Below are 12,579 nucleotides of genomic sequence, written 5' to 3' on the forward strand. Positions count from 1 at the left end.
GAAAAATGATAAAAGTAAAAATGCAAGAAGAATGTAAATTTTCTGCATTATTTCAAAACTGCTTACTACCTCCTGCACAATATTTTTTGTTATTTATAAGAAAATCTTGCAGAAATTTTATGTCAGTAAGTTTGTACCACTAGTCACTTTCAGAATACTCACATTTTATGGATTTTTGAGAGAAATTAAGTTTTGCGGGATTTTTATTTATTCAGAAACGGCGTAGGAAAACGGTAGAAGTGAAGAAGTCAGAGAGCAAGTCTAAAGTTCTCACCAAACACCCACTCTCAGTCGTCATACAGATCGTCTGCAATGGTAGGTAGTTACATTTCTTTCAGGTCATGCCTGTGAAATTTTTTTTCAGTTTTTGGATGGAAATATGCATCTCTCAATAAGCTGTTTTTGCGGTAACTCAGCAAAGCTTTTTTACCAACTCAGCACTTACCCTGGAGCCGGATATTTCCATCAGCATGTACAACAAGTGAAAGATTCTTATAATCTTTACAGTACCTTACTTTGGCACAATAAGTTACTAACTGATGATAAGTGAAGAAGGCAGCCATTGATGTTACTTTTTTTAAATTGGTGGTATATTGAGGGTACCCTAGTAGTAAAGTAGTGAACTGTTAAGAGCCTTCAGTACAATCTAGATCATATCATACAAGACTGCAAATATGTTAAATGTGTTCTAAGTAGAAAAGATCTTTACACTGATCAGTGGGCAAGTGTAAACTGGTTTCGTATGAAACTATTTATTCGTCCTCTGCCTCTTTTTCTTGTGTTTGAAACCCAGTAATTGAAATCAAAAACTTGTTTTGGGTTACCCAGTAGATAAACATGTTTTCGTTTTGCTGCTTCTGAGTTTTCAGCTTTATTCATACATACACTTTGTCAACGGTTGTGTTTATTACAGATGGCAGCGAGTTACATCTAACATTCTACTATCTAACATATTTGAAGATTATCACAGTAGCAGTCCAGGTCACAACAAGCTCAGATGTCAGCTCAACATGTGTGTCAGGAAGGTTAGATAACTGTTCTGTTATGATGATATACTGTGAAAACAATTATATTGGGGAGCCTTTGTGGCCAAGTGGTTAATGTCACTGACTTCAAATTTCTTGCCCCTCATTGATGTTGGTTTGAGCCTCACTCGGGGCTTTGAATTCTTCATGTGAGCAAGCCATCCAGCTGCCTTACGGAAGGTCGGTGGTTCTACCCAGGTGCCCGCTCATGATGAAATAATGCATGGAGGGGCACCTGGGGTCTTCCTCTACCATCAAAGCTGGAAAGTCACCATATGACCTACAATTGTGTCAGTGCGACGTTAAACCAAACAAAATAAAAATAAATATCTATGGGGACTAACTTTCAAGGATATCATAGCCGAATAAATTCACGACATTATATCTCAATGAACAAGCAAATTTCCATTCATCTGATGTCCATAATTCATTTCCCACAAAATATTTTTGGAGCCCAAACCATTTAATTTTGTGCCCATAAAATTAAATGATTTCACAGTACCTTGATATAGGACAACTTGTGTACTGATACAGATACAGTTTTGGTAATACAGGAAAAGACAGCAATAGCTATTGACTGACATGTACGGATTTATATTGCGTAAAAATGTGTGTGCATATAGACATTATTATGCCACATTCTTATAGCATACCTATGTAAATAGAACTGTTCAAAGATGCTCCCTAGTTGCTAAGGTCCGTGTTTTCACTTCATATTTTGTCTATATGCAATAATTTTTAAGTGAACTAGTCACTTTAAAGTACAATTTAAGAGCAATGTCGAAATTAGATTTTTACATAAAGGGTGTTGTTTTAAGATTATCCCAATCTGACTTGATCTTCCTAAGTGTTAGATCTGATGACAACTCATTCACATTCATCTTTCTGTATTATCAGATTTCCAATATTGCTATTTTTGTTTCCACCTTAAAGTTTGAACCATTCAGATTGATATATTATCATAGTCATGAAGTCAGTTTAAACGTTTTAACAGCAAAGGAAATTCATAACCTTTGGTTTGTTACAGTGTAGTATACTTTGAAGTGAGTTTCTATGTCAGAACTTTAAAATGATGTAGTGAAAATAACAAGGCTTATTGCTTTATGCTATAATGCCAGTTTATTTCAGTAGAGCTGAGTGCTTCAAGGGAGGAAACCATTGCTACCATTAATTATTAGTTTAGGCATGGTTTTCTCCCTTTGTAATTTTATAAACAGGAAGTACCTCAAAAGTTATCTCCCTTTCAAAACTGTCTGCAAAACAAACAAGGTCGAAAATTTTTGCAACATATCCAGGTCTGGCACAGTCTACAAATGTAATTTATTTTTTAAAAGTTTTTTTTGTGTTCTTTGTCTTGCTGCATTGTAATGATATATAGATTAGTTTTATTTCATTCTGTCTTAATTTGCTGTTATAAATTTTTTCAAATGAAGTGATATTATAGCTCATATCAAGGGATATAATTGTGTCTCAATTTCAGTGACATCCTGTCTCCAGATTTGATTCTGGATGACCTGTATCCGAATGACCATGGTACTGCCTCACCGAACAATAGTAATCAGTATGAACTATCAAGGTTTGGGTAAGTTTCTTTGCATCTTGACAGCCAAGTTACTGCATTACCAGTATGAACTGTTGAGGTTTTAGTAGATCACTCTGCATCCAGATGATCATGGTACTGCCTCACCTAACATAGCAACCGGTATGAACTGTTGAGGTTTTAGTAGATCACTCTGCATCCAGATGATCATGGTACTGCCTTACCTAACATAGCAATCAGTATGAACTTTTGAGGTTTTGGTAAGTTTCTCTGTATCTTGACAACCATGGTACTGTCTCACCTAACAATTGCAATCAAAGGTGTTTTGTTGAAAATGATGTCTTATTTTTGTCCCATTAGTTCATATGATCAATTTCAGTAAAGTATAAATCCCTTGTTCACTAATCATAAAAATTAAACAGGAAAAGCTGCTTGTATACAGATCTTTTAAAAAAAACTAACAGAAAACCATTATACAATGTAACATGCATTATGTTTTACAGGCTCAAGGATCTCAGCAACTATGTGTCCCAGGTTGGGAGGCCTTATCTATGGGCTCAGAGAATGGGGGGTCTGCAGTTTCTCAATGGTGAGCCTCCACAGGCGCCCAAGAGTTCCGTTAGTTCCCAAACAATGCAGGGTACTATCAGAAAGTTAAGGAAGAGAATACAGTCCAGGCTGGCCCTCCTGAAACAGCTGAATGCACTTGGTAAGTCAAATCCTTTTGTAATTTACTCAAACATACACAGGGGACTGTTGTGGTTATATGACTCGGAATCCTGTGGGTGGCACTGCAGTGGGTTTTAAAATCCTGCTTTGGTATGGTATCTTTTTGATCTGACAAATCTGTAAAGCCGGCTTGCAGAAGGTTAGTGGTTCTACCAAAGCTTGTCTGTGTCTTAAAGAATGTCTGGTTGGGCACCTTAGATTTTCCTTCGTCATTAAAGCTGGAAAATGACTGTATAACCTTAATTTTGTGTTGATGTGTCGTTAAAACCCAACAGAACATGAACAGTGTTTTGAAATGGCCCATCTATTCTTAAACCTTCAGACATATAGAAAGGCAACCACTTTTGAAAGACTTCTTTTAATTTGCCCTTTGAAACAGTTCAGTAATTAATAAGTTCATAAAACAGACTTGTTAATTTGCTGTTAAAAGTCGGGAATTGTCATCTTTTCAAGGTAACTTGCAGTTTGTCAAGAAAAAATACAAAATTTCGGATCTGTATATACATGTAATAAGCTTTCATACCAAGTGAATGAAACATGAAACTTAGTTTTTGTCCTTTTGTCTTTTATAAGTTACAACAATTATAATATCATACTTAGCAGTAGAATTGAATACAAACCCATCTTTAGAATAACTGCAGAGCATTATATTTTAGTGCCCTCAGAAAAAAAGGACTGATAGCGTAGGATAATGATGAAGCTGTAAAACCTTACTTTTGTATGTTTACCCAGAACGCAACAGTATTCCTGTATCCAGTGAATGTATGGGCATGTTTCCTGTTAAACTTTCTGGCCATCTAAAATCCTGGCAGAGATCAACGTATGAAGAATTCATTGAGACTCCTTACACGCAGACTGTAGTAAGCCAGGGTCTAGCTAGAGAATTAGATCTGTACTTCACAGCAGTCATAGAAAGAGGAACAGGTTGGTTTTAACGTGCTTCTATAACATAATTATGCCTTTGGGGCCTCCTTGGCCGAGTGGTTAAAGATGATGATGTCGAATTACCTGCCCCTCACCGATGTCGGTTCGAGCCTCACTCGGGCATTGAATTGGTAGTGTGAGGAAACCATCCAGCTGGCTTATGAAAGGTCAGTGGTTCTACCCAAATGCCCGCCTGTGACAAACAAATTAACATTTGCCTTGTTTACTTTCTCTCATCAGATTTTGTTCAGATTTTGCAATAACAATATCCAGTCTACTTTAGCTTTTTGACTTTTAGGAAATGTTTTACATTTAGAATAAAATCATTCAAATTGATGAAAAAAGCTGTGTTTTGTAAGTGAAATGTAATCCATATTACCGGTATTCACTCTGTAAATGATCAACATTTGGTATATTTAGTCCTTTCCTTTGCGTGTTTTTCTTCACTTAGCATCAAAGTGAAACAGTTTTTACATTTTAACTCCGGCTTGTGAAAATATAAAACTAGTCTCACTTCTAGGTGAGTTATATTCAGTATTCATGAAAAAAAACAAAAAACATTTCATACGATCCTCTATAAGTCTGTTGTGACAAAATTGACTTCTTGTTAAATAATCATGTTTGCCATTCAGTCAGTAAATTTTCTGTGAACACCCTTTTGAATAATAAATGGTATTGCTCAAATTGAATGATGGACCAGTCCATTTTAGCAAATTAGCAGACTAAAGGTTAGATTGTGGGTGTCCACTTATGAAGAGAATGGTAACTTTGTTTGGAGTGTATTTCATGGATTGAAACAACTACAAAATTCATATATTTCTTAGTGAATATTAATTATTTCATTGCATTTATACAAAAATGTACTTATATGAATTAAATATATGTAACATTTTAAAACAGATGTATTGGTACTAAGTTTTATATTTGCAGCAAAGCTGACTGCAAGTATAGTTGTAGCACCAGACTACCCTACTGTAGCTCCTCTGTTCTGTATTAATATCTTATGGGGAAGTAACAGGAACTCACAGAATGACAGTCATATACAGGTACTGTGTTAGCTTTTAGACTGATAAAATGTTTCTTTTAAACTGCTGACGGCATGTGATTCTGCCTTTGCGACCAGTGCAGACCAAGATCAGCTTGCACATCTGTGCAGGCTGAGCCTGGTCTGCACTGTTCGCTTTCTGTCAGTAAATTTTCATCCCTTCGAATAATAAATGCTACTGTCCAAATTGAATGACAGACCTGTCCATTTTAGAAATTTAGCAAGGTAAAAGTTAATATCTCCAGTTCCAGCACAGTTACTGTGTTACCTTTTACTAGTAGACAGACATAATCTTTCTTTAATACCTCCAGGACCAACACAGGAACAGTGTTAACTTCTGGACACACAGGTATAGTGATAGCTTGAAGAGCAATAGAATCTTTTTAATACCTCTGAGTCCAATGTGGTTCTGTATGACAAACACATATTTATTGGTATATATTGCTTTAGGAATTAGACCACCATTTTAATTCTTCAAATACGGTAGCTGTGACAAAATGTTTATGTTTAATTTAATGTTACTTGACTTGTTTATCAATTGAATGTTTCATATTGTTTATAGTTCCTTATAGAAGTTTAAATCTAACATTTTAAAAAATTTGTTTAATGGAGTGCAATTGCTGAGTATTCTTATCCCTTGAAGTGTACAAAAGATTGATTAAAGAACTTAATTTTTCTTTGTTGTTGAGAAAAAATGAATTGATACAGGATAAAACATGAACTCACTCCTATAATCATTAATATGTCTGTATGGTGAAGTTGTTTATTTTCAGGAGTTGGAAGAAGAAGTAAATATTCATTATGAAGAATTGATGAGTAAGAAGTCACATGACCAACTATTAACCAATCAGCTTCAGCGACTGGTCATGTGTTTTGATGTTTACTTGGAGACTGAAGCACAGAACTCAAGCAATGAGGGACCACTTGAAATTGCTAAAGAAAAAGTTTTCACCAGAGTATCTAGGTGATTGTTAACTTTTGTGTCTTCAAATTAGTAACTTTTCCTTTCCTGTACTACCATTTCTTATGTCAGTCATTTACTCTTCAACTGCATTCTATACTCGGTGGCGGAGGGGTTAATGCCACTTGCCCCTTTTCTCTGTGGATTTGAAACCTAGCTTGGGTTGTAAGGAAGCCATCCAGCTGGCTTTTGGAAGACCATTGGTTCTACACTTATGTTTGTACCTGAAATATATGTCCAAAGGGGCACTTGGTTCTTTCTGCACCACTAAAAGCCAGAAAGTCACCATATAACCCTAAATTGTGTAAGTGTGACGTAACAAAATATGAAAATCTGTAGATACCACAAGCGGTCTTGACACAATGGTTTTATAACAAATTTGGTATGCATCAAGTCAACCATTAGTATATGAAAGTGGGTGGAGTAAGGAATTCATTATACGCAGGTTGTCTTCTTACCAGTTTGGATCTTAAAGTTTTGAAATCCCTGCATAGAATAATGCATGTTAATCTCCATTTCAGGCTGTAACTTTTAGAAAATATAATTTTTAAAAAGAACATAGTTAGAAAAAATGCAGGCTGCTTTTTTCATGCTGATTTAATGTTTCATTTAAAGTTTGGAAGTAAATATTCAATACTCGGGTGTCATTATAATACCTCTGCCATCATTGCCATTATAATACCTCTGCCATCATTGCCATTATAAATCATTGCCATTATAATACCTCTGCCATCATTGCCATTATAATACCTCTGCCATCATTGCCATTATAATACCTCTGCCATCATTGCCATTATAATACCTCTGCCATCATTGCCATTTAAGGGTATGCATGTTTAATGTTTAAATATTACATATTTTATAATAACATTTTCAACCACATACAATATTCGATTATACATATACCGGTACTGTGTTCTTACCTTATTTTTAGCTCGACTATTCGAAGAATAGTCTAGCTATTCTACTCACCCTGGCGTCGGCGTCGGCGTCGGCGTCGGCGTCACACCTTGGTTAAGTTTTTGCATGCAAGTACATACAGCCATCAACTAAAGGCATACAGCTTTGAAACTTATTTTTTCTTTTTCTAGGTCAATTACCAACCTCTCTGGGTCAAGTCCCATAACTCTGACATGTATTTTGAGCAAATTATGCCCCCTTTTGGACTTAGAAAATTTTGGTTAAAGTTTTACATGCAAGTTTCTATCTCCAAAACTAATGCAGATATTGATTTGAAACTTCACATGTGTCTTCGGGGTTATAAAACTAGTTGATAGCAGCAAGTCCCATAACTCTGACTTTCATTTTGGCCAAATTATGCCCCCTTTTGGACTTAGAAAATTCTGGTTAAAGTTTTGCGTGCAAGTACATACAGCTATTTCTAAATGGCATATAGATTTGAAACTTATTTTTTCTTTTTCTAGATCAATTACCAACCTCACTGGGTCAAGACCCATAACTCTGACATGTATTTTGAGCAAATTATGCCCCTTTTAGACTTAGAAAATTTTGGTTAAAGTTTTACATGCAAGTTACTATCTCCAAAACTAATGCAGATATTGATTTGAAACTTCACATGTGTCTTCGGGGTTATAAATCTAGTTGATAGCAGCAAGTCCCATAACTCTGACCTTCATTTTGGCCAAATTATGCCCCCTTTTGGACTTAAAAAATTCTAGTTAAAGTTCTGCGTGCAAGTACATACAGCTATTTCTAAAAGGCATATAGATTTGAAACTTATTTTTTCTTTTTCTAGATCAATTACCAACCTCACTGGGTCAAGTCCCATAACTCTGACATGTTTTTTGAGCAAATTATGCCCCCTTTTAGACTTAGAAAATTTTGGTTAAAGTTTTACATGCAAGTTATTATCTCCAAAACTAATGCAGATATTGATTTGAAACTTCACGTGTCTTCGGGGTTATAAAACTAGTTGATAGCAGCAAGTCCCATAACTCTGACTTTCATTTTGGCCAAGTTATGTCCCCTTTTGGACTTAGCAAATTCTGGTTAAAGTTTTGCGTGCAAGTACATACAGCTATTACTAAAAGGCATATAGATTTGAAACTTATTTTTTCTTTTTCTAGATCAATTACTAACCTCACTGGATCAAGTCCCATAACTCTGGCATGTATTTTGGGCAAATTATGCCCCCTTTTGGACTTTGAAAATTCTGGTTAAAGTTTTACATGCAAGTTTCTATCTCCAAAACTAATACAGATACTGAATTGAAACTTCACATGTGCCTTCGGGGTTATAAAACTAGTTGACAGCAGCAAGTCCCATAACTGATATGCATTTTGGTCAAATTATTCCCCCTTTTGAACTTAAAACTCTTTTGATATTTAACCTTTTTGGGTAATATTTTCCTGCTTCTGGGACAGTATTTCGAATAGTCGAGCTTGGCTGTCTTACGGACAGCTCTTGTTATTTTTCTTGTATTCTCAATCCCAGGAGGGCTATTGTTAATATAAAGGGTTTTATATTATGTTTTAGTTTTTTTCTTTTTGTTAATCAAGAGCCAAAACAAGAAAAATATATTTCTCCGCTTGCTCAAGTTTTCCATAAAAAAACGACAACAAATATTTAAAGTTATTTTTTGTTTGCCGCCTCAGTTTTTTTTTTGTGTGTGTGTGTGTGTGTGTTTTGTGCTGTGGCATAACTAAAAAATTGCATGTAAAATATGTATTATTTGTGTTAGATATAAAGTTGTATTATAATTTATACTATTATATTTCAGAGGACGTCAGAGATCAAAGCCTTACAAGTTTAATCCAGACACTGGAATATTTTCTCATAGATGAGAAACCTCTAGGATAGACTTTATATTGAACTGATACATAGATGTCATGTACTTTCAGTAATACGTGGCAAAACATCATAGCCTAAACACATCAGTAAACTTTTTAAGTTACCATATTTTCATATGTGAAGTATAGTAATTTATTGTTTATAATTTTACAAGAACGGGGAAATAATAAATGTGAGGAACAACACGTCAAACACTGAGTCAAGTTTAACTAAATTTAATCTACCGGGTTCAGTTATTTACCATAACCTTCATAATTTTAGTAAATGCTCTTAATGAAAATACCTTTTCCAACAATAAAAACAGGAAGTTGTGAAACAAAAGGATATATGAGCCGTGCCATGGGAAAACCAACATAGTAGCTTTGCGACCAGCATGGATCCAGACCAGCCTGCGCATCCGCGCAGTCTGGTCAGGATCCATGCTGTTCGCTAACGGTTTCTCTAATTGCAGTAGGCTTTAAAAGCGAACAGCATGGATCCTGACCAGACTGCGCAGATGCACAGGCTGGTCTGGATCCATGCTGGTCGCAAAGCCACTATGTTGATTTTCTCATGGCGCGGCTCATATGATAACCTGTGGTATCAAAATGTTTTGAACATGTAACAGAACAATGTTAATGAGTACCATAAACAATTAAAAAATGAAGTCAGTGACAGATTTTGTTTTCATTTATGGCATAATTATGCTTTAGTATGCCATTGTATGCTTTAATATGTTTTCCGTTTTACTCTCAAAGCTTGTCCCAGGTATTAAAACTTGACTAATGTCTTTACAATAACATTTTTATGCTCCCTTAATTGCTGTTTTATCTGTCCATGCACACCTCCCACAATTCTTATCTGTGCTGTTTCTCAGCTACCAGCGGCTGGAATTCTACAAAATGTCCATGGGAAGCTTCATTGTTTACGAGATGCAATTATGGTCAAGATGCCCTCGTCGGATTATTAGCTTGACTATTTGAAGTATAAGGAGAGCTGTTGTACTCGCATCGGTTTTGGCATCTGCGTTGGTTAAAGACATACATGAAGTCCATAGCTTCTTCAGATATTCTTGAACTTCATGAAAATGATGAAGATTAGACTGCTTTTGTTACCATATGGAATTTATTTCAGTTCAGTGTCTTACCATTTTGTCACTATAATTCCCAGGCTACTTTTGAGATACGTATTGAAACAATACTTGCTGCTTTAAACTGGGTTTGCTTAGATGCTATCTTTGTTAATGGTCAAACCTTTGATGAAATGATTGTCAATCTTAAGAAAATGTTTATAGGTTTCAGGAAATTGGCAAAAAATTGAAGCATCAAATTGTCAACTTTTTGGTAAGGAAGAATTTTTTTAGCTCGACTATACAAAATATATGGAGAGCTATTCTACTCTCCCCAGCGTTGGCATGCACACCTCGCTTAGTTTTGATGTACTTTGACTTTATCTCTGTTATTACTTGATGAATTTGTTTTAAACGTCAAAAAAATTATTCCTCGTCATCATCCACATCATATGACACAAGGGCCATAACTCTCACGCCAATATTTCATAGATTATCCCCCTTTTAACTTAGAATTTCAGGTTAAACTTTTGATGCATTTTCACTATATCTCTGATATTACAAAAGGGATTTAATTCAGTCTAAATAATTTTTCCTCATCATCACCCTTATCATATGACTTGAGGGCCATAATGCTTGCACCAATATTTCATGAATTATCCCCCTTTTTACCTAAAATATCAGAGTAAAGTTTTGATACACTTCACTCTATCTCTGTTATTACTAAATGGATTCGATTCAAATTAAAAATAGTTGTTCCACATTACTAGCCACATGATATTACACATGGTGCATAACTTTTGCAAAAATATTCCATGAATTATGTCCCTTTTATTTTTAGTTTAGGTTTTGATATATTTTCACTCCATCTCTGTTATTAATACATTTGACTCAGATTTAACAATTGTTTAATATCGTCATCCACATTTAGAGTCATTGAACACTCCAGTGATAGCTCCAGCTTCCTCAGGTGTGCCCAATTTCACTATCCAGCATCTTAAATGTCAAACACGCTGTCTCCAATGACAGCTTTTATAGGGTTTTGTTATATCAGAAACTGGCCTAAAAACTGATCCCAATTTAGATTTAGTCGTTTTATTGCTAGTATTGCTAAACCATTACATTCTCTTATTGAATTTGAAAAAGGTAAAAAATTAACTGGTCTGACACATGTAACCAGACATTACAAACACTTAAAAAGAAACTGGTTGAAGCTCCAAATTTACCATACCATGACTTTAGTGAAAACTTTATGTTAGACACAGATGGAAGAGACTTTGCTATAGAGCTATAGATACTGTTTTATCATAAATGGTTCATGGGGAAGAACACAAGTAGAACTCTAGAAATCTGAAAGACGATATTCTGTTACTAGGAATGTTGGCTATAGTTCATTTTGTTAAATTCTTTAGGCACTATCTATATGGAAAAAAATTACTGTTGGGACAGACCATGGTTCATTAAGATGGTAAATGAATTTCATAAAGCGTGAGGGTTAGTTGTCACATTGGCTAGAAGTTTTATCTTCATACTACTAAGATGAAATTTGAACATAGACCAGGACAAACACAAAAGAATGCTGATGGTTTAAGTAGGATTCCATTCAGGCAGTGTTGAGAATAAACCACTTCAGAAACTGAAGAAAGTACAGAAATAACACCAGAGAAAGTACAGTTCATAAGGTCTGCAACAGTAGAGTCAGAATTAAGCAGAAGAGATATTCAGGAACAGAACCAGGACATCATTTATCTCGAAAGTGGGCTTAAATCCGATGATAGACTAGATACTTTAGGCAGTGAAAGTCACTTTCTGAAAAATCATTGGAATTAGTGGCATAGACTCAATATTAGGGATCTATGTACTGTTTGATAATTAGAAAAGCCCAGTACAAGTGAAAGTAAAATACTTCAGAAAGTCGTTTATTAGGAACCCATACACTATCAAAGCATGCATCATTTTACCAGTGTGGTGGGTTTCAGAGTTACTTCCCTTTTTTAATCACCATCCTTTGCATTGTGAACATTTTGTGTGGGTAAGCCGAGTGTATTTTTTTTCAAATATAAAACTACTGGTGCAATGGCATTTTGATACAAGTTTAACATACCGTAACTGATTTTGCACAGTATATTCTTTGCAAGTGTACCAATGTGTAACATTCCAAATTTAAGTGAGAAAAGGATAACTCGGAAGGTTGCAGACGACCAGCAAAGCAGCAAATAAATTCCTGTTCTATTTAGTCAGACCTGTCAAGTCTCGTGCAATGCCATGGGTATGTATCACACTAATTCTTTTGCCCAAATCATGCTTATACACATGAAACAAATGTTCACATGCACGAAATGTCAAAACTGGCCACAGCTTTACAAGAGCAGAGGGTTCCAATACTGTTCAAATTGTTAATTTTATGCAGAAAGAATTGACAATCATCGATGAAACCATTCAATTTTATAAGTGTGATTTAAAACAAAAAAAAAACCCACACACACACAAAAACTT

The 12,579-nt window shown here is 35.1% G+C and overlaps 1 protein-coding gene across 1 annotated transcript in view; it reads left to right on the forward strand.

Moving 5' to 3' along the window:
- Positions 1 to 9,282, forward strand: part of LOC123534163 (THO complex subunit 5 homolog) — a 29,459-nt gene extending 20,177 nt beyond the window's left edge. The window contains exons 11-18 of the mRNA XM_045316264.2: positions 216 to 315; positions 914 to 1,025; positions 2,506 to 2,607; positions 3,069 to 3,274; positions 4,027 to 4,218; positions 5,149 to 5,264; positions 6,037 to 6,227; positions 8,965 to 9,282. Of these exons, the coding sequence (XP_045172199.2) occupies positions 216 to 315; positions 914 to 1,025; positions 2,506 to 2,607; positions 3,069 to 3,274; positions 4,027 to 4,218; positions 5,149 to 5,264; positions 6,037 to 6,227; positions 8,965 to 9,028 (1,083 nt within the window). The 3' untranslated portion in view covers positions 9,029 to 9,282. The remainder of the gene's footprint in view (positions 1 to 215; positions 316 to 913; positions 1,026 to 2,505; positions 2,608 to 3,068; positions 3,275 to 4,026; positions 4,219 to 5,148; positions 5,265 to 6,036; positions 6,228 to 8,964) is intronic.
- Positions 9,283 to 12,579: the final 3,297 nt, after the last annotated feature.

The sequence above is a fragment of the Mercenaria mercenaria genome, chromosome 12 (assembly GCF_021730395.1).
Source record: "Mercenaria mercenaria strain notata chromosome 12, MADL_Memer_1, whole genome shotgun sequence".
Classification (NCBI taxonomy): domain Eukaryota; kingdom Metazoa; phylum Mollusca; class Bivalvia; order Venerida; family Veneridae; genus Mercenaria; species Mercenaria mercenaria.